The 26780-nt window shown below is 53.1% G+C and overlaps 10 protein-coding genes across 10 annotated transcripts; 6 read left to right on the top strand and 4 right to left on the bottom strand.

The window, feature by feature from the left end:
* BD324DRAFT_629243 (hypothetical protein) lies at positions 1–1655 on the bottom strand. Its single transcript, XM_022016185.1, has 4 exons — positions 1289–1655; positions 572–627; positions 379–520; positions 1–321 (listed from the first exon to the last, which is right to left on the bottom strand). The coding sequence occupies exons 1-4, from the start codon at positions 1367–1369 to the stop codon at positions 34–36; spliced, it is 567 nt and encodes a 188-aa protein (XP_021870630.1). The 5' UTR covers positions 1370–1655; the 3' UTR covers positions 1–33.
* Positions 1656–2837: 1182 nt separating this feature from the next.
* On the top strand, positions 2838–5186 carry BD324DRAFT_629236 (hypothetical protein). The gene is made up of 6 exons (XM_022016184.1): positions 2838–3090; positions 3143–3580; positions 3636–3932; positions 3992–4414; positions 4490–5085; positions 5140–5186. The coding sequence occupies exons 1-5, from the start codon at positions 2950–2952 to the stop codon at positions 4991–4993; spliced, it is 1803 nt and encodes a 600-aa protein (XP_021870629.1). The 5' UTR covers positions 2838–2949; the 3' UTR covers positions 4994–5085; positions 5140–5186.
* BD324DRAFT_629232 (Up-regulated during septation-domain-containing protein) lies at positions 5072–8114 on the bottom strand. The gene is made up of 8 exons (XM_022016183.1): positions 7530–8114; positions 7359–7471; positions 7235–7298; positions 6358–7185; positions 5799–6301; positions 5683–5742; positions 5334–5628; positions 5072–5266 (listed from the first exon to the last, which is right to left on the bottom strand). The coding sequence occupies exons 1-8, from the start codon at positions 7926–7928 to the stop codon at positions 5207–5209; spliced, it is 2322 nt and encodes a 773-aa protein (XP_021870628.1). The 5' UTR covers positions 7929–8114; the 3' UTR covers positions 5072–5206.
* A 297-nt stretch (positions 8115–8411) lies between these two features.
* BD324DRAFT_505681 (hypothetical protein) lies at positions 8412–9178 on the top strand. Its single transcript, XM_022012956.1, has one exon. It carries the CDS (start codon positions 8599–8601, stop codon positions 9028–9030), a length of 432 nt encoding a protein of 143 aa, XP_021870627.1. The 5' UTR covers positions 8412–8598; the 3' UTR covers positions 9031–9178.
* BD324DRAFT_505671 (hypothetical protein) lies at positions 9031–10381 on the top strand. The gene has a single exon (XM_022012955.1). It carries the CDS (start codon positions 9327–9329, stop codon positions 10317–10319), a length of 993 nt encoding a protein of 330 aa, XP_021870626.1. The 5' UTR covers positions 9031–9326; the 3' UTR covers positions 10320–10381.
* On the bottom strand, positions 10347–12213 carry BD324DRAFT_656903 (hypothetical protein). Its single transcript, XM_022018852.1, has 3 exons — positions 11274–12213; positions 11117–11215; positions 10347–11062 (listed from the first exon to the last, which is right to left on the bottom strand). The coding sequence occupies exons 1-3, from the start codon at positions 11738–11740 to the stop codon at positions 10444–10446; spliced, it is 1185 nt and encodes a 394-aa protein (XP_021870625.1). The 5' UTR covers positions 11741–12213; the 3' UTR covers positions 10347–10443.
* A 1426-nt stretch (positions 12214–13639) lies between these two features.
* BD324DRAFT_629227 (hypothetical protein) lies at positions 13640–17584 on the bottom strand. Its single transcript, XM_022016182.1, has 12 exons — positions 17271–17584; positions 17139–17201; positions 16932–17081; positions 16759–16867; positions 16632–16705; positions 16162–16574; positions 15997–16113; positions 15878–15957; positions 15504–15829; positions 15230–15460; positions 14731–15183; positions 13640–14669 (listed from the first exon to the last, which is right to left on the bottom strand). Exons 1-12 carry the CDS (start codon positions 17368–17370, stop codon positions 13996–13998), a joined length of 2790 nt encoding a protein of 929 aa, XP_021870624.1. The 5' UTR covers positions 17371–17584; the 3' UTR covers positions 13640–13995.
* Positions 17585–18796: 1212 nt separating this feature from the next.
* Positions 18797–21912, top strand: BD324DRAFT_580987 (hypothetical protein; the record flags this gene model as incomplete). The annotated part of the gene is made up of 16 exons (XM_022013478.1): positions 18797–19181; positions 19247–19535; positions 19594–19746; positions 19806–19918; positions 19975–20102; positions 20152–20341; positions 20401–20433; positions 20493–20604; positions 20656–20712; positions 20759–20825; positions 20878–20976; positions 21031–21110; positions 21170–21249; positions 21299–21399; positions 21461–21548; positions 21617–21912. 16 exons carry the CDS (start codon positions 18797–18799, stop codon positions 21910–21912), a joined length of 2271 nt encoding a protein of 756 aa, XP_021870623.1.
* A 2071-nt stretch (positions 21913–23983) lies between these two features.
* On the top strand, positions 23984–24872 carry BD324DRAFT_609126 (RlpA-like double-psi beta-barrel-protein domain-containing protein-containing protein; the record flags this gene model as incomplete). The annotated part of the gene is made up of 2 exons (XM_022014143.1): positions 23984–24783; positions 24842–24872. 2 exons carry the CDS (start codon positions 23984–23986, stop codon positions 24870–24872), a joined length of 831 nt encoding a protein of 276 aa, XP_021870622.1.
* A 911-nt stretch (positions 24873–25783) lies between these two features.
* Positions 25784–26622, top strand: BD324DRAFT_504781 (hypothetical protein). Its single transcript, XM_022012954.1, has 3 exons — positions 25784–26246; positions 26301–26396; positions 26511–26622. Exons 1-3 carry the CDS (start codon positions 25948–25950, stop codon positions 26518–26520), a joined length of 405 nt encoding a protein of 134 aa, XP_021870621.1. The 5' UTR covers positions 25784–25947; the 3' UTR covers positions 26521–26622.
* Positions 26623–26780: the final 158 nt, after the last annotated feature.

The raw sequence follows: 26780 nt of genomic DNA, 5'->3' as shown, positions 1-26780 counted from the left end.
TTGGCAGCGACCTTCTTCTTGGGGGCAGCCTTCTTAGCAGCGGCGGCGGGTTTGGCTATGGAGGATCAGAACAAGCTCTTCAACAAGCTGACAGATCCACTTACAAGCAGTCTTCTTCGCAGCAGCGGGCTTCTTGACCTTTGCCGGGGCGGCCTTCTTGGGAGCAGCGGCCTTCTTCGGGGCAGCAGCCTTCTTGGCGGCAGGTGCAGCACCGGCAGCGGCGGGGGCTTTCTTTGGCGCAGCAGCCTTCTTAGGAGCAGCGGCCTTCTTGGGAGCGGCAGCCTTCTTAGGAGCAACGTTCTCCTTGCCAGCGGCGCTCTTCTGTAAGAAAAATCGTCAGCAAGCCACTTGATTAGTTCCCGGATTGCATCAACTTGCCTTGGCAGGCAGCTTGACTCGTCCACCGATACCCTTAGGGAGGGTCAAGTCACCCTTCTCAGCTCCGCGCTTGATGGCGTTGGAGAGGTTGTTGGTGTTGGTGGCAGAAGACATGTCGATCTTGTACTTGTCGGCCAAGTACCTGAAGGATGATAAATATAGAGGCCATCCTCACTGACGCTGGTGCACTCACTTCTTGATGGTAGGCCTGGAGACTCCAAGACGGTCAGGGTTGGCCTTGACGGCTTCCTATGAGGGAGGGAGCAGGGTCAGCGACTTTGTCACATTGTAGAGACATGAAGGAGAAAGAGAGGACCAAGTTGCCCGAAGGGGCAATTGTGAGGGGGACCGGTGGGCGAGCAACGGATGGTCAACAGCTCAGTGCATGCGGTGAGGTGTTAATGAGGAGGGAAGCAGGTGTGCCAAAATGGCATGGAGATGATTGGAGGGCAGACGACGAAGGACGCAAGCATTAAACGGGGACGAAGAGGAAACAGGGTGATTTGGCGGCGCGGGTAATGGACCCACACTCCTCGCTCTTCGTGAGCATCGACGGGACGCCAGCAGCGGCCAGGAAGTGAGGACGAAGTAGCATGAGATGTAGAGCATGCAATGATGATTGCAAGCATGTTGAAAGAAAGGACGAGGAAGCAAACGATTCGAAAAAAAATGGGACATGGGGGAAAAGACGTGATGTTTGTTTTCCCTCCAACCGGGTTTACCCATGGCGAGCATGAAGCTCAGGGATTGGCAGCAGTCACACCATACCATGCCCAACTGGAGACAGAGCATTGTATGCTGTGACCCGATCAAGCAGTCAAGCTCGACTCCCGACGGAGAGAAAAGTCCACACACAGACGTGCAGTCGGTTGACGTGTTTTGACCCGGACCAAACAATGCGATCACTCACCTGGATCATGGAGAGGAAGGTGGGGTGGGCAGAAGCCTTCTTGGGGGCAGCAGCCTTCTTGGTAGCGGTAGTGGGAGCCATACTGATTGGTATTGGGAGGTTTGGATCGAGTCTGCAGTGTTGAAAGGGCCAGATTGAACCGAGAGATATGGATGGCGGCAAAAGGGAAAAGCGAGGCAAGGAGGAGAGAGGCAGCAGACATTAGCAAGGTTGTTTCTCGTTCATGCAGGTGATTTGAAGGCTCAAGATGTATGGGAATATTGTTGAGAGACGAGTGGAGGACGAACTCACGATCAAAGGTTGATTCGAGGATGAGGTTGAAAATGAAGCAGATGGTGGGGAAGAAGACGGTGATGGCAAGGAAGAGTCGTTCTTTATTCGACAGAATCAACTCTCGCGGATTCTGGGAAGCTCAATTAAGTGATCACGTGATGTCCTCCTTGGTTTTGCGACGACTGCTCAAGGTATGCCTATGCATGGACAGGTGTTCTTGGTATGTACGGGTGCGCAAGACGTAGCTCTATGCATTGGTACCATTCAGAATGCATTGAGTGACTGGAAGCATCGAGCAAGATGGACAAAAAGGGGATCGTGTTTACATTTCGAAGATTTCCAAACCTCGAATTGGAGAATCACAAAACGCCGACGCCTCGAAGTCGGGGTCTGTCCATTCTTCGGGACAGACGACTTTGCATCCTTACATGCATTGTCATGCAAGTAGTGGAGATCATACAGGTCACCTAGATAGACCGAACCGTCTGATCAAAGCTCATGCCACGCCTGCATGGTCTCAGCACAATCAAGGGAGAGAGAATGAACGGGTGCTGCGTTGTGCCACGTTCTGATCTTTCACTCACGGCGTCATCTTGTTCATCTACCTCCATCATATATCGAACTGCGGGGCGTTAGCGGTTTGGCGCTCCACTCTGAGTGTATCTCCACCCTTCTCAGTACCATAGTGAGCGTTACTCGACCCCTGTCTGGGATACGATAGATCAGTCATAGCCGCGTGATACTCCTGTGAGGGTTCGTGGCGCGAGATCTGGGCTCGTGAAGTATGCAGGGGGTCTCAATCCTACATATGGAGCTAGACACCCTCGGGACTGCGCGAAATCTCATCCTAGGCTATCCTCGTACCTTCTAGAGCCATTGATTGTAGAAGCGTATCATACCAGGACCGAGTTTTGGCAAGTCCACCTGTGATCGTAGTGCGACTCGAAAGGGTGGATGTCGCCAGTTCATGAGATCCACGTCTTTGCATCAATTTCCATGCTATGCATCTCAAACTCCTCGTACACATTCAAGGGCCCCATCTACACGTCTCAGCCCGATTTCGTATCTCTAATCAACCTGGTGACCTCGCAATATCACCTCATACCACAGCAGACCCTATCATGGACCTCTGAAAATCGAGAACATGACATCCGAGATCCTTCGAGCCTCACACGTGGCCATGTAAACAAATCATTGGCAATCATTCGCCACTGAGTGGCAAAATATGGTGATGTGGAAGTTTTGCGGCGATATCACATGTGGCAGTGGAGGTGAGGTTGCCGTTATCAATTACGGCATATCGATTGACGGAGACATGGAAATTTGGACTCGCGCGCAAAAAGTCTTCATTCCAGCCAGTGGACGAAGAGCTGGTCACGACTCACGAGATGGGCAAGCGATCTGGAGAGGACAGTCAGAAGTCTGGAAAGAAAGTCAAGACTGGTCAAGCGGTTGAGAAGGAGGAAGAAGGGTTCTCGCTATTCAGTGGAAGAGGTGATGCAGATCTGGATGATGTGTTTAGTAAAGGTGTGAGTGCGGCACAGAGTTGCTTTCCGGGAGAGCTGATCTAATGTCGAGCAGGCCACATTTGCTGTAGTACCTGGGGTAGGCAAGGCGGCTGCAGGAGGCTCTCTGCTGCAGCCAGCCCGCGCAGACGAGATCGCGGAAGAAGAGGATGAGGAGGCGGAAGACGGCTCTGAGGATGAAGCTGAGGGTTCCATGGCAGAGACCAGCGACGAGGATGGGGACGCAGAAGAGGCGGACTTTACGGGAGACAATGGCGAGGACAACAAGCTAGAGGCTGAGGAGAGCAGAGCGGACAGTGACGACGAGGACGCCGCCAGCGTTGCTAGCTCGAGCTCATCCGGCTCACAAGAGTTGGTCCACGAATCCGTCAAGGCTGGAAAGGGACGGGACCAACTTGCTAAGCGCTACGTACCTCCAGGAGAGACTCCAGAAGACAGAGATAGACGGACAGTCTTCTTAGGTAATCTGCCTATCGAATGTGCGACTTCAAAAGTAAGTCTCCCCTCGTCCATACTTGGAAAGAGCAGAGCTGACTTGGCCTGTGCAGTCATCACTGTCCCATCTCCGTCAACATCTCTTGACTTTCTGCTCGGGCGCTAAGATTGAGTCTGTGCGATTCCGTTCTGTTCCATTTGCAACTCCGACCACTGCGAGACCTCTTGCTGAGAAGGATAAGGCTGGCAAGGATCAGGCTTCGAGCAATCCGTCAAACTCTCGACAAGAGAGGGAAAAGCAGAGAGCGGCCGCATGGCGTGGAGAAGCAGGAGCAGAAACTGGACCAGGAGCTGAGAAGGTCTTCTTAGACTCCAAGGGCAAGCGCAAAGTCGCATTCATCAAAAAAGAGGTGAGCGTCTGAGGACAGCATTGCTATCGCGGATGACTGGATTGACCTTTGTGCTGCAGTTTCATGCATCGGCAAAGACATGTAATGCCTATGTGGTATTTGCTCACCCATCTCCCGATCGATCAACCAATGTCGCCCCGATATTAGACCCGTATGAAGCTGCAGAGCGCGCGCTGAATGCGGACGGATCAAACTTCATGGATCATCTCATTCGCGTTGATCGTGTCAATGGCAAGAAGCACAGTGCCGCGCCTGGCAAGACCGCGAAGCAGAATGATTGGCTGGGCGGTGCGGATCCAAGGCTGTCCATTTTTGTCGGAGGACTAGATTACGAGACAAAAGAGGATGATCTACGGTCATATTTTGAAAGTCTCATGGTCAAGGAAAGAGGCGAGCGAGAGAAGAAATACGTGACTGGAGTGCGATTGATAAGGGACAGGGACACGCAAATGGGCAAGGGGTTCGGTTACGTGCATTTCGCTGTGAGTCGCTAGCTGGGCGGTGGTCCCCACACCCCGGAATTGTTGAGTTGACAGAAGCCCATTCTCCCGCCTTAGGAGTCTGAAAGCGTTGATGAGGTCCTGGCCATCGACCAACGCCTTAAATTCGCCAAACGGCCAATCCGAGTTCAAAGGTGTAAAGCATCGCAATCGCACAAGATCGCGCGTCAACCAGTGAACACAAAACAGGACTCCAAGCCTACTTCCAGTAAAGCCAGACCGACTGGATCAATAACGTCTGTGACTGCTCGCTCTCCAAAGGCCCGCAATTCCTCCAGTGACGCTCCCCGCGTTATACCAAAGGGCGATCCGAAACTTGGAGAGAGGCTAAAAGGCTTATCGAAAGATGAGCGTAAAGCCGCCAAAGCCAGCGATGCCCACCGTCAAGCTAGACGAATGGCAAAGAAGAAATTGAAGCATCGATCCGAAAGCGAGAGGAGTACGGGAGCCGTGAAACTTGGCGGAAAGGACAATAGGCCCAAAGGTCATGGAGGGAAGGCCAAGAAAGGCAGAGTGAGGAGTGAGCACGCGTTGAACAAGATGAAGGGCGCGAGGACTTAGAATTTGTTGCGTGTATGCATTGGCGGCTGGCAAGTCGAGAACGGCTCAGCCCCAGGACGGCTCGACCACCTATACACTCCGCGCAGAAAAATGTGCATGAGATCCGGAAAGTTGACAACATTTGACCTGATAAATGACCACTATAGATTGGCGCCCCCCCATTGCGACAGATGACACGGAAGCTGGCATCCCCTACTCTGATTCACTGCGTTCTCACTTGCGCATCCGAATCTGCTTCCTGAGGTCTGCATTCTCAGCTTGCAGCGAGTTGAGCTGAAAGTCAATTTGTGTCAGCCGCGGAACTCGATTCAATTCGCCCCTTTGAATCACTTTGACTCACCTCGTCGAGTAGCTGTATCCTCTGAGCGCTACCTCTCGTCCGAGCTTCATCGACCTCTTCCTGAGCTTCTTCGACTTCTCTCTTCAATCTGTCGATCTCATCTTGCATCTTTTTCTGCAGAATTTTCTTCTCCTTTTCGGCGTCTTCGGCAAGCGACAACGTCTTGGAAGAAAGGGACCGATTGGCCGTTTCCAATCGGTTGATGGACTCGGTATGGGTCGATAGTTGAGTCTCGAGTTGACGTTTCGAGGTCGATGCAGAGTCTAGAGCTGAGCGCAACGAATTGAGCTCATTCCTTTGAGCGACCGCGTCAGCGACATGTGGAGTCGAGTTCATAAAAACCACTCACAGGAATTTGGATTCAGCAGTACCACTACTGGCCAACTTGTGTTCCAGCTCGGCAACTTGCCTGATGGACCAAGCATCAGCAACACATCATATCTTACGTCGACCATTTCGACTCACTGTTGATACGTTTGCAGAGCCGCCTGGCTATCCTCTGCCAATTTCTTTGCCCTCGCCGCGTTGGCTTTGAGCAATTCTCTCTCCTGACCCAATCTACAGACTCGTTCGACCAGCAATTTTCCATCGTCAACCATTCCCCTGACGCGCTTGAGCATCTCGTCGATACCCGCGAACCCTTCATTGTTAGGCGTGTAGACAGCTTGAAGCGCTGCAAAGTTGACGGCTCGAGAGGGAGAAGCCAACGAAGCGTTGGAGAGTCCCGTTCGTGGGTCTACGAGCTCAGCTTCCGCCCGCTTGGATCGAGAAGGCAAGATAGACCAGACTTCGTTGAACTGGCCTGCGATGGACTCGAGTTCAGCTTCGAGCGAGTTGATACGGTTCTGGAGAGTCTTGGTGGATGCGGAAGAGGAGGCTAAAGATGAAATGTTAGATTGAGCGGCGGCGAGAGACGTCGAGAGGGATTCGTTTCGGAGTGACATGTCGGAGATCTGGTCTGCCTGTGTCTAATTTTGCGAATATCAGCACGATTCAGGCTGAGAGCAGCCTTTTTCGCACTCACTCTGACGGTCTTTTCCAATGCTGCCATCTCATCGCGACGACCTTGCTCTCCCTTTTCAGACCTGTTCTTCCACAAATCTCGATCCGCCGAAACCCGCCTGACTTCCTCTTCCAAACCCATATTGACCTCACGCATCTCTTCCTTGAGGCTCAACACCTCCTTCTCCCGCTGCGTTAATAGCCTTCTGACGTCCTCCGCCGCATCCACAATTTCCGCTTCGCCAACTCCGCCCTTGCGTCCTAGCATTCCAGCTAGAGTCGTCCGAACTCTGTCCATCGTGATCCTATCACGTTCCGACATTTTACCGCTCTCCAGAGCAGCTTGATGATCCTTCTTATGGGTCTCCATTTCAGATTGCAGGATTCGCTTCTCCATTGACCATCCCTGACGTTCATCATCGAACCCTCGCCGTTCCTCCTCCCATCCTTGACGATCTCGTTCCAGCATCGCTCTGGACTGATCCCATTCCGCTCGTTCTCGTGCCCATTCTTCCCTTTCGCGTTCCATGTCAAGCCTCAGTTGATCCATCCCTTTGACTTCTTCCGCAATCGCCCTCTCTCGTCTGGTCATTTCTTCGACCCTCATCTCCAATTCCTCAGCTCGGTCTGTACGGCGGCGTAGATCCTGCTCCATCTTGGCCATTTGACGCGTCAACTCATCCTCACGAGCCTTGTTGGCGTTTAGAACCATGGTTTGCCGGCGGTATTTGTCTTCTGCTTGAGCAGAGATGTGAGCCAGTCGACGCACTTCCCAAGCCATGGCTCCGGCCCAATGCTCAGTCAGTCTTCGGCGTAAGCTGGCTTCCCGGTCGCGAAGCAAAAGAACTTCCTGCACACGGGTCAGCGGGATTCAAGAGCTGTTTGCTCGCCCAGCTCACCTTTTCTGCTGCCTCCGCTCGCTTCTCCGCCTGCTCCAGACTCTCCATCGTTTGTCGCGACATCCTGAAGAGCGAGATCTCGGTCAGTGACTGTTTTTAGATCCCCTTTTGCCAGATTACTGACCGCTTGTTCGCGTTGTTCAGCTTTTGCAGCGTCCGAGCAGCAGTCAGAATCTTTACCTCGCGCTGATGTCTAGCGACGAGCGAGTCGAGTCGATTGGAGAGGATCGTGAGTTCCTACGGAGGATGAGGTATGAGCCTCCGGCACATCGGACAGAGGACCTTTGTGCCCAACCTTTTTCCACGCATCTACCTCTTCCCACTGTCCCACAGGCAAATTCTCGCAGTCCACTGCCGCTTGCCCAGCCAATAGAGTCATGAGCATCTCGTCTGAACCTCCAGCGATATCTGTAGATCCTGAAGTTGAACCTGATCTCTCGACGCCATCTCCATAGTCGTCCATTTCATCACTAGCGACGCTTCCCATCTGATCTCTTCGCATACCCATGGCTATTCCCATGGATCGATCATCTTGTCCGAGGTGGCCTGCGCCTACGCCTTGACCATTCCGATCGGTCATGCCGTGTCCTAGGCTGCTGCCGCCATTGATCCCATTCACGACGCCATGTCCACCAGAGCTCGAGCTCTGCCCATTATATCCTGTCGATGAGCCTTCCATGCTCATTGTGGCCATGACACCGCTGAGTGAAGCTGGGGATGTCGGTGATAACCTCCCATCGCCATGATCATACTGATGACTGGCCCATGATTTCGCTGGTGTCGAATGTGGATCATGGTGACTTTGTTGAGATCCGTCGATAGGTCGAGAGAAAGATGATCCACGACCCGGTTGAGGTCCACCCCGGCCCCTTCCCCCCCCACCACCACCACCACCACCACCACCACCACCACCACCACCACCACCACCACCACCACCACCACCTCCTCCTCCTCCTCCCTCAGAGCTCGAATCAGGTGTATATCGTCCATTCCCACTGAAAGGATCTATTCTCGCTTGAAGGGTATCGAATCCATTCGACAGATCGTCAGGTTTTCGTTGACCTTCCATCAGAGAGATAGGAGGTGACCTTGCTCTCAAAAAGGCAGCTTTGGTCATCCGTGGTGAAGTAGGTGTCAAACGACCAGGCTGCATCGAAGACGCGATACCGCTCGAGCCACCTCCCAGTCCACCGTGGCCGCCTCCTCCTCCTCCTCCCATTCCACCGTTCATATTCACTGCGACGGGCATGTAGCCCCTCTGAACAGCTGCTTCGCTATCGTTCCTCGTGCTGATCGCTGAGAGCAGAGGGTCACGATGGCGGATGCGGCTATAGGGTGGATCAAGATGTGATGAACATTGCGATATGGCAGGGGGGAGGCGTCTCAAATTCTCTTTTGTTTGTCTCCGAGTGTGTTTTTGGCGTGAGGGTGTGCCGCGTGAGAGAGAACAGCTGAAACGCGACTGTAGAGCCAATTGTGGCAGTTTCGGCTTGGAATGCATCGATGCCAGCGTGAGCGGGCGTACTGTCTACAGGGTGTACAAGGGAGATCTTTATGATAGCCAGAATACCTCTGTCCTACGAGATACCCGTAGAGAAAAGCACAGGGGGTCTAGATACCACCGGCAGGATCAGATGAACAGATGGATTGTGGCGGGGAAGAGCCTTTCTCGGCATCTGATTTCTGGTCGAGAACCAGTACAACTTGGTCTGCCGATTTGTACCGACAGACTCAAGGGCAGGGCAGTGCACGAGAATGGTGCTCTACAGCTGTTCTACGGTTCTCTGTCAAGGTAGCCAGCCTGCACCGTAGTAGACGGCCCGAGCTTCCATGGCAAGCCTCGTGTTGATTGACCCTCGTGTGCAGGTGGCTGCCCCGGACCAGCCACGATGGGGGAGGATATTGCCTTGCGTGATACTATACCTGCTTTACAGGGTCAAGACTCTATAAGTGTAATGATCATGTATAAGATCGCCATCGTCCTATCTGTACATTCCACCAACACGCTGGGCGTTTCTGACTTCTTCCAACCGAGCCGCGCTCCAAGGGGTTGCGAAACATCCCCACTCAGGACTCAGGCAGACGCCGCACCATGGCTCCATTCTCTCCCCTCCCACCGTGTTATCCTTCCCATGTATCGCGTCCGAATCAGTCCTTTGAGCCACCTAGCCGCCCCTTCGCCCATATCTTTGGGCAAACTGTACCTGCTCCAGCCGGGAAACGGAGACGTGTTGCACCCTCTTCACCCTTGATCCTATCTCATCCCTGTGCGCCAGAGTCGAAAGGTTGGATGGTCGGTCTAGCGTTGATCTGTACGCTGGTCGTAGTGTGGCTGGTCAGTCTACCCAATGGAGAAGGATTCGAGAGGTCCTTGGAGGCACACGAGTCGGAGCGGAACGGTGTGATATCCGGGCCCAGGAGGCTCTTGGATGAGTTATTGAATCCTGATGACGGTTACGATGGTCACCATGCGATGATCGCCACGCTCGAGAAAGACAAGAGCGATGGATTCCTTCCGCTCGAGGGGGATGCCCTGAACTACACCTCGAATGAAGCGCAGGACAAACGTAAAATCACGATAGGTAACGGGCCGGAATTTCAACCTCTTCCATTCGGCATGATCCTCATGCCCTCGGAACCAACCGATGGATCGGCGGTGTTCGAGCCCGACACCATGAACGGTGGCCCCGCTGAGTTGGAAGACGCAGATGCCCCAAAAGCTCAGGGTCTAGAACACCGATGGCTAGAATTGGACCTTCCGACCAACGATTCGCCATGGATGACGGAGCGACCCATGGACGTCGAGGAGACAGATGACAGCCCAAGTTCGGACTCAGAAACTGGCCCGACGGTGAATGACACTCAAGGGTCTAGCTACCCGTCCCTCACCGAAAGTAGTACCGCGGTCCCCATCGACAAGGGATCCTCGGAACCCACAGGCACGATGGAGACCCTAGACCCGGTAGTTGTCCTTGCACTGCCCGGATCTCTGAGACGGCGCAGCTCACCTCATGCTGGACGCAGTCGAAGACGCACCGGCGGAAACAAGCGAAGGGCCGCCAAGTCAAGCCAAGCTGAGACATGATATTGTGCACAGGATGAATGCCAGAGACCCAAAAATGTAGCATGCAAGACCAATGATTATGTACAACAACTAGACGTGTGAAATCGGGCGGACAATTTGATTGTATGCGTTAGAAGTCGTCGCTTCACCTGTGAAATCTCAACGAAGGAAGAGAGAACCGTCTCTTGTGTCCTGTGACTGCCTGCGTCGAGTTGGCACACCCGCCGAGCTTTTCGTCTCCATCCAGCCCAATCTTCTTGGCTTTACGACCCCTCTTGCTCAGTCGCCTGACCCAGCCGATGGGGGATGAGGCGGATTCTTCCGAAATGATCGTGAGGCTAGCTGGTCTAGATCGACGTTGAGCACTCGTCAAGTCGTCCTCCGAGGGACTGGTCGTGATGCGTCGTTCGTCGATCAGATGACGAGCGAATTCAGAGTCTCTATCGAGGACCGGACTGCCTAATCGAGTGGAGATGGTATGAATGTCGATCGTCGCTGCTTTTCTCGGTCTGAGGGGATGCGCCTGGAGAGAGTAGAATGGAATTCCGTCAGGTGTACACCGGCCTTCGAGATGACTAGTCTCGGATGGAGGCCATAGTGGAGAATCGGTAGACAAAGACATGGAGTCGTAGATTGAAGATTGAGATCGTTTTCGTCGAATAGCAGGTCGTCGCTTGAGACCGCATGAGGTTGAGTCTGTCTCTGTTGGGCCAAAGAAGGGGAGAAGGAGAGGAGAGTGGGTGGATGCGGATGACTCGTCGGATCTGGTGGCAAAGAGTGAGCCGTGGGCAGATGTGTATATAAGCGTGTAGACTCACTCGTTCAAACGTCGACGGAGTCCATCTTGGGGATACAAAGGTGTGCGTCTTCTTTGCAGAGCCTTGAGGGAGTGTGTCCTGTCACCGGATTGAGTGACTCTGAGGGGGGCACGAGGTCAACGAACGAATCGGAGGGCCATCTAAACCACCAACTCACGCCTTGAACATCTGCCTCTGACCATAGCTTGCAGCCACAGCCACAGCTCTGGAACTTGGTTGTTGGGTTCCCCCCCATCGGTGACTGATCTCCTCCTCTTCTTCGTCGTCATCCTCTTCGTGTTCCTCCTGATCGTCATCTCTGTCTTCCGCATCCGCGATATAGAACAAGGCCCTTCTTGAACCCTTATCTGAACCTGACTTGTGCCTAGTGAGACTACCAGCGGAAGTGAAGCTCGTCCGAGGAGTCAATGGACTGGTCAACGAGCTTTCAAATTCGTCTGCTCTTGCCGGCTCGTGTGATCCGAAAATGAAGGCACATGCCGATATCGGGGTGGCAGGAGATGCATCGCTGAAAGGGGACGAAGCGCGACGAGGTCGAGTTGGGAACGTCGATAATGGACCGACGAACCCGTGAATGGGTTGAGCGTGAGTTGCTGTACTGCTCGAGGCGATCGGAGAAGACATGACGGACCAGTGACGAGAGGAGACTTGCAAGCAAGCAGATAGACCAACCAATGCGAGGTCCTCTGTAATGTTGGAAATTCGAATACGCCAATGTCGAGCAATACGACTGCGGTATTACGCGTCGATCCTGTAATGGCTATGTCGGAGGTCCACTCAGAGCGGTGTCGAGCTGAGACTGACTGACTGACTGACTGACCACGGAATAAAGTGACGACGATGTATGATGCGGGATCGCAGCGGATGGGCGCGGGTGTGTCACAATTGCGTGGCGTTTGAAGGTTTTCGGTGGTATGCAAATGACGGAGAGGAAGCACGCTGCGATGGCGTTGGAGGAATGATCAGTTTGTTACAGTCGGCGGCGGCAGCAGCAGCAGGGGCGAGCGAGCGGGTCGATGACTGGCGGAATGTTGGATGACTCGAGAGAGAGGGGAAGAAACATATCAGTATGGATGGGATGGGCCCGTGGTTTGCTTATGCCCGACCGATACACCGACTCCATGACTATTTTTTCTCTTCTCTTTCAACGCCAAAACGGAACGAGAGTCCAGACTCTTGAAAGGGGGAAACAACAAGGCAGAAGGGCCAGATCGGGCGGCAGGGGAGAAGCGGGAGAGAGAGAGAGAGAGGCCAGAGAGAGAAAAGGTCTGGATTTTTTATTGGGAGGAATCCTCTCCCTCTCATCTAGTGCCGTAAAAACATTTTCATTTTCTGTGTCTGGGCCCATCTCCCATTACTCTTCTCCCTTGCTGTGCCTGCCCTTCCTTGTGTGTGTGCCCCAGACGCCACACACACTCACTGCCTTTCAAGTGGGGATTCCAGTGGAGGGAAGACATCGGCAACGATCGGGGATCCATGAGCGCAGCGCATCTGATGGAGCTGCTGCTACTGCCTGCACATCACCATGTCTCACTTTGATCAGCTGAGATGAGTTTTCTTTTGGGTGAAGCAAAGCTAAGGGATTCCCGCTGGCTTTATTTTATTGATTTCTTTCTGGGATACCTGCTATTCTCATTTTTGTGGAGCGCAGCTTTGCTAAAGCTGGCCTATGTGTTCCATGAAAAGGAATCTTCGCCTCTGACTTGATTCAATATGAGATAGGGATTTAGGAGGATGAATGCCTTTTATTCGGTCCCCGTGTATGTAAAGTGCATCCATGTCAATTTATGGCAGTGCCCCCTCCCATCCAGGCATCTCATGTGATTTGGCAGGTCCCGGTGTGAAAGCAATCCTGCCGGTAAAAAGTCTGTCCAGCCTTAGGCCAGTCCAGTCCAGTCCACTTCTGACCCCTTTACAAAAGGATTTTATTGCATTCCCTCTCGCCTGATTTCGGTTTTTCTTTTTGTGTGTGGGCTGCACTGCCCGCAGTCTCAACGGGATCATGGGCAGTCCAACGGGTAGTAAACAATAAACAATTGACACAGCATATGGAACCGGGACACTGGTAGGACGCTATGCGCCTCACCTGAACAGAGCTGGCTGTCTATCACAGCAATTTTTGGGCAAGCCTTACGCTGCGCTGCGTCCGCCTCCCAAAGCGCTTTGACGCCGCTGACCGACCGACTATCTGTCGCGAACGACATTGGGGGAAAGGGCGCAAAAAAGAAGACTTTTCTAGGCCTTGTTATGGCATATGTACAGCGTCATTATAAGCGTATTTGAGAGGTTTAAAAGATCCTGCGAGCGTTCTAATTTGACAGCCACGATGACGGTTGCTTGGCATGGCTAGACTCCGACTTTGACACATCCAGGTCATCCAGGTCACTTACCCATCTTAAGCTTTTCAGTGTCTTATTGTTCCCTTCGTTTTTTGGAACGGAACCACCTGAATCGTCAGCTGCGGTGTATTGCCGACATCGCCCCTCGTTTCTTGCTTCGGCCTCCGGAGCGTCATTACGGATGAAATGCATCGTATGCCATTGTATACAAGGGGTAGAACTTGTGGTCCAGGTCATGGTTAAGTAAAGGGGCGAAAAATGGTTATGAAACGTAGTGTGTAGTATTGTGTACAAGCGTGGGCTCAAGGCTCCATTCACTTCCTCCTCGCCGCCACCTCGCCTTCATCCGCCGACTCCGAGTCAAATCCAAAAGTATATGGACAGAATGTCGGTATGTGGACCTCTTCTCGCTCGTGTTTCTTCTCCTTTGGACTCTTGGTGGGTCGGCATCGTTCGGTCGTGTTGCATGCACTCCATGACCGTTCCTTCTTCTTTCCGCCTCAGAAAGACGAAGAATCCACCGCCATCCTCTGAGGAGGCTCATGGACTACAGCAGCGAACCCATCCGTCAAAAAAGGGTCGGAGGGAGGCAATGGTAATTGTATCAGGTGATTGGTAGGTTTCGTCGAGACAATCTTGACGTCTACGCTCGATGTGGCTGGAACGTCGAGTCCTGCAGAGGTCTGAAATCAAGCGGATCAGCTTTGGTTCAAAGCACCTCGATGCAAGATCCTTCGCTGCAGCTTCTTCTTGCGTGGCACTCACCCAGGCTTCTGGCAAGACTTTCCACGGCGAATCTTTTGACTTTCCCTCTCTAACCGCCACGACCTTCAACTTCGCTTCTATAGCCGCTTTCGTCGCGAATCCTTCAAATCTTTCTCGAAGTTGAGAGATGAGATCTGTCCGAATCTTCCTACTTCCTTCAACCAAGCGCAGTAAATCACCTAGAAGATGATCCGGGAACGCAATCTTCGGTCCGTTGGCGCCGCGCGGGCCTGAGCCTGAGCCTGAAGGACCAGACTGACCGTCAGCTTGCAAAGTCGACATGTTGGCGTCGAACGGTGGCACGGGAGGTCGGGGTGTGATTGGGTCAGCGGAAAGAAGGCATCGGACTGAAAGATGGGTGCCAATGACGGTGGATGAAAAGTTGGTTTTGAATGCTTGAGCGGGATCCGAAGAAGTATATGTGAATGGGTCGATAGACTCGGGTGTGTCTGAGCGGCAGTGTCAGATCATCGCCCACCTACCAACGAGAGATAGATCAGTCTAGCTCACCATTCAACAATTGAAGACGATACTCAGTCATCCCGCTAAATCCTGAACCAATCTCCGACTCCCACATCGGTCCACGCCAGGACGGCGTAAGCTTGACCACTTTCTTAGGAACCTGACGCGACTTGACAACCTGACGAGGAAGTTTCGTCTGCTCAGCGCCACTCGGACCAATCTCCAAAGGCTCAGGCGAGCCTGAAATCGACCTGTCCCCAGGTCGAGCAAATCCAACTTCCTCCGAGTCGTCCAGCCAATCGTCAAATTCGTCCTCCTCTTCTCCGCCTTCGTCATCCTCATCATCACCTGATCCAGCACGCCCTTCACCGAAATCGTCAACGTCCTCTCCTCCGTCATCATCCTGCCACTCATCCCCCGAATCGTAAGAATAGTCCAACGCTGGGTCCTGAGCGAATGGCGTCCGTGCCCCAACAGCCACAGATTTCTTTGAGAATGTTCCTATGACTCGTTCAGACACCATCGATTGGCTTATCCGCATGCTCACCACAATAGGGCGGTCTGACCTGATCATCAAACGCCAAGACCTTCCACGGGAATCGTGTGCGGTCTTTGAGCAACTCCAGCACCTTTCTCGGATCTTCTGCTTCTTCATGTTCCCGCCATACGTCGCCGACAGATCCGAACCGCGGTGCGGTTTTAAGACCAGGAGGAAGTGATGCTCGAGGAGGAGGTGCGAGTGAGTGGCCGTGTCGACCGAGATGGTCCTTCAGAAAGTCTACAGTACAAGTCAGCAGCCGATTCTTGCACATGCGACCCACCTTTCGCGCTCCACCCTTGGACTGAGGACGTCTCCGCAGCGTCCTGCTTACTGCTTGACTCCCTCGCTTCGTGCCAGGCATTTATCGGTGCCCAGTACACGTTGGGACGCTTCTGAACTGGCTTGAAAGTCCGTTCAAAGTCGCTCACGACGGGTCGTGATGGAGATGGGTTGGATTCGGACGACGAGGCGGTGGCCTCGGCTGGCTTGGACGGAGAGGCCACAGCTTTGGGCTGAACGACGGGCTTTTTGCTGAAAAAGCTAGCCATCGTTTGAGCCTGTCTCGCCAACGATATTTCCTTCTTCTGCTGGACCCTCTCATCCTCGCTGCAGGACGGATCAGACCCACTCCGAGAAGTGCCCAGAGCCACTCACGCCTTCTTCTCCGCTTTGGCCTGTAGCTTTGCCTCCTTTTCAGCCTGTCTTTCAGCTTTAAGAGCCCGCACAGCTTCCGCCTGAAACGATGAGCTTGGGACAAGGCGGCGAGAACTCACCTCCTCCGGCGTTGGCTTTGGCTTCTTCGTCGGTGAGACTGATCGAGCGGATCTCGCAGAGCCGATGGTACCCGCAGTGCCTTCGCGCATTCCACGGGGTAAGGTGGCGGGGGATGACTGCTGAGGAATGAGCTTATTCTCGTGAATCAGCAAACGTTAGCCCACCTCAGGGCACGAGGCAGTCTCATCCACTTTGCTGCCCTCGCCAGCCTCTAGCTCGTGATTGCTTGTCCTGCCCTGTTTCCCCTTCTCCACCCTGCCGAGCTTGGGACCTTTCTCGCTCTTCTCTGTGCTGCCTTTGAGCAGTTCGAGCCTTTCGACGTCATCCATGCTCTCGAGTGATTTTACACATTCCACTCTCGCAGACTTGCGTTGGTCCAGCCGACTCTTCAAAGCTGAGAGCTGGGCCCCAGAGAAGTACTTGTCGAGGTCGATGACCTCCCAGTACTTCAGTTGGAGGGATACCGGCACTTTCGTCGTGGATGAAGAGGGAGAGAAGTCAGAAGCGATGAGACCGTAATCGTTCTGATGGAAGAGCTTGGAGATGAGTGATGAGAGGGCGTCTGAAGAGAGGGTCTCTGAAGCGATGATCAATCAGTCGAGGAAGTAGGACGAAGGGAAAGCCCGTGACCTACCGCTGTCTCCGCCAACGGGAACCATCAGAGCTGTTCTGATTTGCTTCACGAGCAGATTTTCGGTGCGAGCGGTGCTGCAGACTCATGAGCTGGAGGGTTCGGAATTGAGAGATAGGTCAAGACGCACGATTCATGTCCCAGCATCGCGATCAGGCCCCAATGCTGTTCAGGAATTTCCGTCACCTTGTGACCTTGTTCCTGTGCTTCAAGCAGAAAGCTAGCGAATTCGAGCGAGCCTGTGTAGTGCCGGTGAGCTCGTTTTCGGAAGACCCGTGTTATCGGGAACATTAAAAAGCTCACGTCTTGGTGGAGGGATGATCTTGTATGGTTCTTGTGTCAGGACCAATTTGCGTCCTTTTATCTGAATCAGAGGATTGTGAGAGGTACTGGAAGATGGAAGGGAGGATGAAGCTATCAAGGAGGACGGAGACGCAGCTGGAGCTGGTGCAGCTAAGCTCCGCGTCAACGACGCAGGTTCGTGCTTTTTATCCGATGACCTCAACTCACCTACATCATCCTGACGGGGTTTCTTCCCGCTTGGCGTTGGCAACTTGACGAGTTTCTCTTCACCTATCATGAATGAGCATTAGCTCTCTCTCTGTCTCCCTCTCTCGTGTTGCTCCAAAATGCTCCACTCACCACCGTCATCCTCTCCTTTCCTCTTCTTCGGACTCGTATTCCCAATCGTCTCATTCGGAGCCATGGGTTCGTGAGGTCTGACGACGTGAGCGTCAGACATGGGTCCGTCGGGTCGGGCGACGTTTGAACTGGTGTACGATGCAGGAGGGAGGCGGATCAAGGGGACGTTTAAGAACGGAGCGAATAGACTGTCTAGCTGTGCTTCATGATCTCCGTGACGCGAGATCAGATTACCAAAAAGGTTGATGAGTGAATGAATGAATGATAATGATGCTGATCGAGCCCCCCTTTCACCCAAAGTACCTTGGTGTCAGAGGTCTCATCTTCGGGAAATCAAAAAACGCGTCGCGTGAAAAATGGGATAGCAAGGAACATCAATGCCACGTCATACCAAACTGGGTCGAGAATTGAGTGGCGGCTGCTGGCGACTGACCGACCGACTGAACACTCGACATAAGTCAGAGCCCGTTGTCCTTGTGACAACAGAGATAGATGTGTTCATGCATACCTCTATGCATTGGAGGCTTATTTGCTTGCTAATTGTCGGACACAAGGTAGCTAGCTCAGCCCTGCGCACTGGATCTAAACGGGAGGATCGGATAATCTCTCTCGGACATGCGGTAATCGGGATGCCAGAAATCAATGTTATGGAATATATTGACATAGTGTTCGGAGTGTATCCAATTCTTTCAATACAGTACGTCAAGCCCCGACAACGAAGTAGAGCCTTATAAGAGAACAAGCGAGGGACTAGGTTTCCAGTGTCAGCATCTCTCCTGGTGATCTACACCCACCCTTAAACACCGACTTGACTGGACGGTTTCTCTCCCGCGCGCTGTCGGTCGATTCCACCTCTTCGTGTGTCGGCCCTCCTTTGTCTCTGATCTTAGGGTCAAAGAAAACGCTCTCCCTCCATTCTTTTGGGCGACCCAAGGATTCTGGTAGACGGGCTCTTTGTCCAGTCAAGTGAGCTGTAACGAAGCTAAAACACCGGATCTCTCTTTCTTGAACAAGCTCAACAGCGGACACGCCGTGTACTCTACATGATGTCTGACCCTACCCCAGACGGAATGGACGTAGATGTTCCGGCGACTGCCAATGCTGAAGCGGCAGGAGCTGCCGAAGCATCGGGATCGAATGAGCCTCAACAAGCTCCAAACTCGAGCGAAGAGGCAGCAGGTTCCACAGTGGCTATCGCTGCTGTAGTGGAAAACTCAATGGAGGTGGATGCGCCTCCCGCTGCCCCAACGACTCAAGTTGAGGCCTCGAGCGAGATCATCACAACAGCGGATCAGACAATCACCGTGGAGGCTACGACCATGACGAGTATTCCTGAAGTCTCCGGGTCATCCTCCAATCCTCAATCTGGCCCAGCTGTACCTACCGCCGATGCTGTCCCGCAACCCCCAGTCCTTGGGGCCCCGTCTCCCACATCCCGCCCGTCTTCGGTCCTTCCTCCAGTATCTGACGACGACAACACCATGGACACTCCGACTCGGAGTCAACCTCCTTCGAACCCGAACCCAATGCTCGAACACGTTGCTCTAGCGACTGCCTCGGTGCAACTTTCCAATCCTGGCTCCAGCTCCAATAGTCACGCCAACGGGCATCTCGAAGTATCATCTTCCTCGTCCTCTTCTTCTCCCGCTCGAATGGTCCGCTCAGGATTCATTTACGACCCTTTGATGATGTTGCATTGTCCGGATGGATACGTCCCCACTCAGGATCATGTCCTCGTCTCGGGGGACTCTCATCCCGAAGAACCTATGCGAATCCATCGGATCTTCACCAGGTTGGCCGAACAGGGAATCATCAAACGGATGAAAAAATTGGAATTCTCCCAAGTCACATTCGATCAAATCCGTCTGGTCCATACGGAAGAACATTGGAATAGGGTCCAAGGGACAGAGAGTGGGTCCAAAAGCATTTTCTTATACAAACTCTCCCAAACTTGCTGATTTCACATGCTTTTCTAGCCCTGACGGACCAATATATCAAACAGTCAAAGAAATACTATGACCAAGTCTCACTCTACGTCTGTCGAGAATCCGCCCATTGTGCTCGATTATCTTGTGGAGGTGTCATCCAGGCTTGCCTCTCGGTATGCAAAGGCGAAGTGAGGAACGCTTTCGCCATCGTCAGACCGCCAGGACATCACGCAGAACCAGATGAACATATGGGATTTTGTTTCTACAACAATGTGGCGGTAGCCGCGAAAGAAGTCATGCAGAAGGGGTTGGCGAAAAAGGTCCTAATCCTCGATTGGTGCGCATACCGCTCATTTTCTCTCTTTCGCGGATGTTACTGACTCAGGGTGGTATAGGGACGTGCATCACGGGAATGGAACTCAGCGAGCATTCTGGGACGACCCAAATGTCTTGTACATCTCTGTGCATCGACATGACGGTGGGAGGTTCTACCCGACGAGCGATTTCGGAGCTATGGATATGGTTGGTGAAGGCCCAGGCGAGGGAAAGTAAGTAGAGGAGAGCCTGTTCCCAACCTCTATTTAGTTGACACACCACCGTCCACCAGAAGCGTCAACATCCCTTGGCCGAGCGCGGGTTTCGGAGATGGTGATTACATCTACGCTTTCCAAAAGATTGTCATGCCGATAGCGTATGAGTTCGCCCCCGATCTAGTCATCAGTGCGTTTCGAACGGACCCCGCACGTCTCGCTCCCACCTTTGCTGACACGAAATAGTCTCGGCGGGTTTCGACGCAGCGGATGGCGACACCATTGGGGGATGCACAGTCTCGCCAGCGGCATACGGGCACATGACGCATATGCTCTGTGCTCTAGCAGGAGGCAAAGTCGTCGTGGCACTGGAAGTTGGTACCAAATCACCATTGAGAGCAAAGCAAAGACTCACTTACGTAGGGCGGTTACAATCTCGAAGCCATCTCCCGATCATCACTCGCTGTAGCTCAGGTGTTACTTGGTGAAACGCCCGCAGAGTTGCCATTCTTAGAGGCTTCAGAAGTCGCGACCGAGGTCATTCATCAAGTCGCCAAGATCCAAAGCAAGTACTGGAAGAGCATAGATGTGAAGGCTTGTGAGCCATTGGAGAGTGAGTTGAGCGGTCAAAGCAGGACAGAGTCTGATTTGACGCGGGGAACTCAGGTGGAGCAGAGGATCAACTCGCACCTGTGTCAATACCTGGTGAGCTATTCCCCTTGCCTCTGAATTTATATGCAGGAGTTGATTGACCCTTTACCCAGACCTGCTCAAGATTCATCGAGCGTATCACATGTTTGACAAGCATCAATTGTTCCAGATTCCTCTCGCCTCTCCAGAGCTTGAGGAAGCATTCGCAGGGCAAGTCATTTGCAAGTGAGTCTGGCGTTGGTCGTAAAGTCGGGTCCCACGTTAAGACCATCGCAGTGAGGCAGTGTATGAGGCTGGACCCAAAGACACCCTAGTGGTCTTTGTACATGATTTGTGAGCTAAGCTCTTTGTGTATGTGTGTGTGACTAATACGACTCAGCGGCAATCTGCGCGTGGAGACGGACGGTGTCTCGACAACAAACGTGCACATGACGAACAGCTATCTCGTGCGGTGTTTATTTTCACGCAAATAGGCGAGACTGACGTGACTCCACGCAGCTCGATAGCAGCGATAAGATCGTCGATTGGGTTCGAGGGGAGGGATATGGAATCATCGATGTGAACGTGTTGGCTCAGCTGCCGACGAGACTCGAACAGGTGAATCGGTAGTTTTTACACTCCAGCCTGCTCCAAGCTGACGCTCGGATACAGCCCCAGAAGCAGATGGTTCGTATTAGCGGACCTGCCGCTGCGGGCAAGTTGATTCGATACATCTGGGACAACTACGTCGAGTGGGTTGTGCGCTATACAGGGTTTTTGAGAGCTCCACTGACCCGTCTGTCTCGCGCAGACTCTCTGAAGCGAGCAACGTCATCCTCATCGGTCACGGCACGGGCTGTAATTCGATCATGGAGTTGATCAATCACCGAGGTGCGTTGAACGGCCGGACAATCGGTCTCGTGCTCATCATACCCATCAGACGTCGCTCGCAAGGTCAAAGCGGTGATACAAGTCGCTGGCATGCATTCGCTAGTGAGGATAGATCCGGAGAACGAGACGAGACGAGCGTGGTTCAAGCAGGTACGTATAGGGGTTTTGTCACAGTTGTGTCGGTAGCTGAAAAACTCTGCGCTGCCTGCAGTCGAACCAGATCTACGTCCCATCCGCTCATCCCATTTTGGCAGACGATAGGGCCAAGCGCCGATTGGGAGGTCAAATCTTCACATCGGGTGAGTTTGACTTGAAACTTGTCCGCGGCAAGCACGCTTTGACTGATCTGATCTCCTCACGTGAGCAGAACGAGCCAAAGTGGTCGACGTCTTGTTGGACGTGCTACCCCGTATCAAAGACTTCGTTTCGACCAAGCTCGATACGAAAGCAGCCTCAGAAACGACGGCCCCAGCACCTGCCGTGGGGATCGATGCGCCTACTGCAGCGGCTGCTACAGTCGATGGGGATGGCGATGCTGCCGCCAACGCCGCCGCCGCAGCGACACAACCTAATCGCGCACCCGTTGCCGCGGCCGGTAATACTGCGGAATCAACTCACGTGCCGAATGGAAATGTCGAGGGTCAAACGTCTGTTCCGATATGATTTGATTCCTTTCCGGCGGGAGATGGGGTGCACTTCCATGGACGCGTCTGGACGCGCCGTCTATGTCCGGACATTGAAAAGGGCGGCGCAACGGGATAAGAGCCGAGCTGCTCGATCGGAATATCTTTGGGTTAGACAAGTAGACTTCGGCGCCCTCCTATATCCGCTTCTGTCTACCGATGAAGATTAGGAACGCGGCTAAGGGATCCCCCAATGCATATTGTGTGTGTGGATGAATGATCAAGGTCTGGCCCAGTGGTACGTCATGAAGGGAAGACCGGACGGACACCCCCTAGAAAGCGCTCTCATGACGTGTCCTATTTGGCGTGGGTATGTGAACTCGCTGTCTGACCCGGAAAAGGGTGTATTCTCAGCCAGCCGGCGACAACGGAATCAGAGTAGAAAGGGAGTGACTTTCAATTCGTGGCGGATTGGGCGGGCGGATCGGGGGGTTGGTTTCCCAAAGAAAACGAGCGGGGATCGCAGTCAACCCCATTTGCTGCAAATCACAGCGATGCGAGCAAAAAAGCTGCTCGGTTTCCGAGAATAGGTCTCATGGTCACATACACACACACAGACATGACCCCCGCCAGCCGAGCCCAGTCATAGACCAAGAAAGCAAACCCCGTCCAGATAGATCTGTGGAGAAGCTCTTGCCAAAAATCAGGCGATACAATAGTCTGCGGGGTCTCCCGACCTGACCTGATTGGGCTCTGTCGATCACAGACCTGCAGCCTAAATGATGATACTGTACCGTACGAGATACATGATCTAGCCTAATAGTTACGATACTATCCAGGTCCCCATGACGCATCTGCAGCTAATTCGGAAACGAGGGGCTACTAGCTAATCATTACCCGTGACCCTCGAAAAAAATTAAAATAAAATGAGGAGGAGACACCTGGCGTTCCTATTACATTATATTTTTGTAATCGGGGGGGCCAGACTTTTTTAAGGAATGGGCTCTGTCATTCCTCCCTTTCTTTGTCTTTTTTTTAGGGTGCTAACCGGGATCTTCGGGGATTTCAAGAGTCAAAAGCTGCGGGTGCTGGCCCCCCCCGTCTCTCTGCGGATTTACTCCGGTCGATCAGGCTCAGAATCAGAGGAGAGACCATGTTCACGAAAGCTGAAACGGTTAGGACCTGCGCCACAGTTTAATTGCAGGGCGGGGGAGGGGAGGGAAGGAAGGGGAGGAAAGGGGGGAAAGGGAATATGGTCCCTGAAAGACAAAAGGAGGGGGGGGAAGCCAAGAGGACCGCTTTGTTTGGATTCCAGACCTTTTCAAGGCACAGTCGTGTTGCGGCACACCCCTTCGACGCGGTGTCACCTGAAACGCATTGACCCCTCGTTCTTCTCCCGCTTCAAAATTGCTTCCTTTGGTTTTTAGGGGAATACTTCAACTCCCCCAAAAACAACAACACACCTCTCTCACTCTCTACTTCTTTCCATCTTCGCCTCACTACGATCCAACCCGGACTCAGACCCAGCTCACCACCACCACCACACACAGCTCGCAGCTTCGCTCTTCTTGCTGCCATCTACCGCCGCCTTCCCCGTCCCGATCTTTTACTCGCTTGACGCGGTAAAATATTTTTAGGACGGTCTGGCCCATCTCACACATACTACACACTCTCTCTCACACTCGCTCTCTCTTACCCAAGCACCCTCTTTTGAGACTTTTACCACCACCACCACCAAAGACCGACCACCACCACCACCACCGCTAATCTACGACACCTCACCCACCCCAAAGCCACCCCCAGACTTTCGTCAGCGAAAAGGTTCTGGACAATTATTAGATCACCGAAATCATCCCTTCCTTCCTACCGTCAGACGACTTCCAGACCTTTTTTAAACCACCCAAAAAAGAGGTACCACCCTCATTCTATACAAAGCCAAAGCAAAGGTCAATCAAAGCCTCTTCAGAATATATAAAGCTGACAACCCCAACGGTGAGTCAAAAGTTCTTCACTCACAACAAGACTTCTCCTCTCCTCTCTCCACATAGACAAAGACCAAAAAAGAGCTCATTCCGCTCTCAACAGTTCACTACCAACAAAACTAAGACACAATGTTCGCCTCATCAGTCCTCTTTGCCGCTCTTGCCTCGATGGCAATTGCCGCCCCCGTCGACATGGCCGTCCGAGACGACAAGGCTCCTCCCCCCGGCTGGGCTTACGGTTACCTCGAGAACTACACCACTTACCACACTCGATACCTCGCCCTCGACTGCCAGGACAAGCACAACACTGAATTCTTCGAGCAATGCTGCCACCCCTTGCTCGCTACCCAGACCTTGAAGGCTGACCGACCCTCTCAATGCTGGCCCACCAACGCCGAGCTCGCCTCTGCCACCGCTGAGGAGAACTCCACCGCTGGTGCCTCTGCCAACGCTGCCGCCGCCTCTGACTTCTCGGCCGCCACCAGCACCGTCTCTGCTGCTCTCGCTAGCATGACCCAGGAGGCCGCTGCCAACCCCAGCCCCTCCCCCGCTGCTCAGCCCTCTACCACCGAGCAACAGGCCGCTGCCTCTTCGCCTTCTCCTTCTCCCGCTTCCAACAACAACGGAGGTGGCGGAAACTGGAACACTGGTGGACAGGCTACCTTCTTCTACCAGAACGGAAACCCAGGAGCCTGTGGAAACTACCACGACGACTCTTACCCCCTCGTCGCCATTGACCAGGCTTGGTGGCCCGGCTGGCAATCCGGAAACTCCTCTCCTTACTGTGGACAATGGGTCAACATTGTCAACACTGACACTGGTGCTTCCGTCACTGCCCAGGTCCAGGATGTCTGCCCCACTTGCGCCAACGGAAACTCTTTGGATCTCTCCGTCGGTGCCTTCACCGCCATCGGTTCCGAGTCTCAGGGGTGAGTCATCATAGGCTTTTCAAATCGTCGACATGTTTTGCTGACTTTTGTGCTTCAGTGTTCTCCCCATCAAGTGGGAATTCGTATAAGCTACGCGTCTCTCCGTCCTTCGTCAAGTATCCAGGTGATCTCGACGACGATCTAAAAGGACGAAATCGACCGTTTCTTGGATCATTTCTCAATCCGCCACACTCGACCTTGTAAAACTCTTTTCAGTCCGCCACATTCTCCTGTATATTCTCTCCAACGTCCGACCTCTATCCTCTCTCTCTCACACTATCTCTTTGGGCTTTTCACGGTCTGTAACAATATAGACGCAATCCCCATCGCTGGACGGTGCCGAAATCAAATCGACGATCACTCGGGAGTGCCATCGAGATTCTCGGTGTGTCTTTGGAATCTCCTGGCAATAAGACATCTCTATTGTCTCTCTTGCGAACTGGATTCGCATGATTCATAGAGCTTGGGCCATTGGAGGACGACGATCACCGCGGATTGAGAGAAACCCTTTTCGGGACGTTGCCTCATGATAGCATAGGTACTGGTTTACTTGTGTTTACATAAAAATTACAATACAATCATGAATCGGAGCCAGTCTCCATGTAGATATGACAAAAACTTTCTGAGTCGCAGCATCAGCGGCGAGCAGCAGAATAGCAGCAGCATTGCAATTGATGGCTGGCACGAGCTGTACTGCACTGGACTGTATCGAGAACATGAAAGCGGGTGCACAGCATTGAGCGTGGACGATGCTTTTCCTGATCTACGTACAAGCCTAGCGCATTTTTTTCTCTTAATAGTAAGGTGCCCTGTCAGAGACGTCGCAGCGTCCTGATGGGTCGCAGCTTGGTTGGGACTTCATCTGAGCATCTGGGGAGACCACCGACACCGTCTCATGCACGGACAACCGTTTTCTCATCGAGTCTTCGAATGTATAGAGTCGAGTTGCAGGTGACCTTACTGCAGGCTACGACCAAAGCGTAGTGGGGTATCAACGTTCTCAGAGGTCATTCGAGTATCGCATGATATTGCTGATAGCGGACCCCATGGAGGAGTGCATGAGCAGTCTGCCATCCCTGACTGACAACTGTTCCAACCTCCGCTCAAGTGCATAAAGTTTTTGGGAAGAAGTTCCTAAAAGTCTTTGTTTGTTTCCGTCCATGGATGAGAGCAAGCCTGAGAAGGCTCCAGGAGAGATACTGTCACTCAGCTCTATTGAGCTCCCTGTGTCTAGCACAGTGTACAAGACCTAGCGCAAGGCATATTCGTCCTACGAGAGCTGTTCCATTCGTTCGCCGGACCGACCGACGCCTGTCCACGTCTACTGTACTCCCTCAACTCCATATCAAGCTTACCGTCGTCCACCGGACAACTCGGTCAGAGGATAACGATGGTATTGGGAAACCTGAGGTGACTGAGTCTATTGGCGATCCAGCCAAAACAGAGAGCGGGAGGAGCAACATGTACGTGTTGATCGCAAGAAGTGACAATCGCTCAAACTGATCGGCTCCCTGAAGGCCTAAAGCAGCTTGGTATGCCGTCCATACCGGTCGAAGACCCGGTGTCTATTCCTCGTGGTCAGAAGCTGAAGCCCAAGTGAAGGGATTTAACGGGTGAGCAAGCGGGCGGCGGGGGGGTAGGGGGGGGGGCAGCTCGTTGCAAAATGCAGCTCAAGGCATTCTGCCCAAGATCCCAAATGGATTGACCGGATGCTGATAATCCCTTCTGTTGTTCTAGGGCAAAATTCAAGCGCTTCGCTCAAGAGAGCCAGGCAAGGGACTTTCTAACGTCTGATGGATCATACACCAAACCCTATCCGCCAGCTCAAAGGGAGCGCCCTAGTCATTCGACCAAGAATACTCCACCTGCAGCAGGCTCCAAGAATTCCAAAGCAGAGGCATATGCCTCCCCTGCATCCTCATCCTCGTCGTCTCGTACGACTCAAGCATCCTCTCCGCCTATCGATGCGGACGTTTCCCGACTTCCTCCTCAACTGG

The sequence above is a fragment of the Kockovaella imperatae genome (genome assembly GCF_002102565.1).
Source record: "Kockovaella imperatae strain NRRL Y-17943 chromosome Unknown BD324scaffold_8, whole genome shotgun sequence".
NCBI classification, from domain to species: Eukaryota; Fungi; Basidiomycota; class Tremellomycetes; order Tremellales; family Cuniculitremaceae; genus Kockovaella; species Kockovaella imperatae.
This window is presented reverse-complemented; position numbering and strand designations above follow the sequence as displayed.

Bases quoted from the DNA above. Each gene is read 5' to 3' on its own strand.
- BD324DRAFT_504781 (XM_022012954.1), top strand. From the start codon at position 25,948: ATGAGAGCAAGCCTGAGAAGGCTCCAGGAGAGATACTGTCACTCAGCT. The intron at 26,247-26,300 runs GTACGTGTTGAT...GGCTCCCTGAAG, and splicing joins GAGAGCGGGAGGAGCAACAT to GCCTAAAGCAGCTTGGTATG.
- BD324DRAFT_629243 (XM_022016185.1), bottom strand. From the start codon at position 1,369: ATGGCTCCCACTACCGCTACCAAGAAGGCTGCTGCCCCCAAGAAGGCT. The intron at 628-1,288 runs GTGAGTGATCGC...CCTCCCTCATAG, and splicing joins CCTTCCTCTCCATGATCCAG to GAAGCCGTCAAGGCCAACCC. The intron at 521-571 runs GTGAGTGCACCA...ATCATCCTTCAG, and splicing joins TCCAGGCCTACCATCAAGAA to GTACTTGGCCGACAAGTACA.
- BD324DRAFT_656903 (XM_022018852.1), bottom strand. From the start codon at position 11,740: ATGTCTTCTCCGATCGCCTCGAGCAGTACAGCAACTCACGCTCAACCC. The intron at 11,216-11,273 runs GTGAGTTGGTGG...TGCCCCCCTCAG, and splicing joins CAGAGGCAGATGTTCAAGGC to AGTCACTCAATCCGGTGACA. The intron at 11,063-11,116 runs GTGAGTCTACAC...CTTTGCCACCAG, and splicing joins CTCCGTCGACGTTTGAACGA to ATCCGACGAGTCATCCGCAT.
- BD324DRAFT_629236 (XM_022016184.1), top strand. From the start codon at position 2,950: ATGGGCAAGCGATCTGGAGAGGACAGTCAGAAGTCTGGAAAGAAAGTC. The intron at 3,581-3,635 runs GTAAGTCTCCCC...TGGCCTGTGCAG, and splicing joins TCGAATGTGCGACTTCAAAA to TCATCACTGTCCCATCTCCG. The intron at 4,415-4,489 runs GTGAGTCGCTAG...CTCCCGCCTTAG, and splicing joins TCGGTTACGTGCATTTCGCT to GAGTCTGAAAGCGTTGATGA.
- BD324DRAFT_629227 (XM_022016182.1), bottom strand. From the start codon at position 17,370: ATGTCTGACGCTCACGTCGTCAGACCTCACGAACCCATGGCTCCGAAT. The intron at 17,082-17,138 runs GTGAGTTGAGGT...CGCGGAGCTTAG, and splicing joins ACCCCGTCAGGATGATGTAG to CTGCACCAGCTCCAGCTGCG. The intron at 16,868-16,931 runs GTGAGCTTTTTA...GGCACTACACAG, and splicing joins GATCATCCCTCCACCAAGAC to GCTCGCTCGAATTCGCTAGC.
- BD324DRAFT_629232 (XM_022016183.1), bottom strand. From the start codon at position 7,928: ATGGCCACAATGAGCATGGAAGGCTCATCGACAGGATATAATGGGCAG. The intron at 7,186-7,234 runs GTGAGCTGGGCG...ACCCGTGTGCAG, and splicing joins GAGCGGAGGCAGCAGAAAAG to GAAGTTCTTTTGCTTCGCGA. The intron at 5,743-5,798 runs GTGAGTCGAAAT...TTGGTCCATCAG, and splicing joins GCTCTGCAAACGTATCAACA to GCAAGTTGCCGAGCTGGAAC.
- BD324DRAFT_505671 (XM_022012955.1), top strand. From the start codon at position 9,327: ATGGCTCCATTCTCTCCCCTCCCACCGTGTTATCCTTCCCATGTATCG.
- BD324DRAFT_505681 (XM_022012956.1), top strand. From the start codon at position 8,599: ATGGCAGGGGGGAGGCGTCTCAAATTCTCTTTTGTTTGTCTCCGAGTG.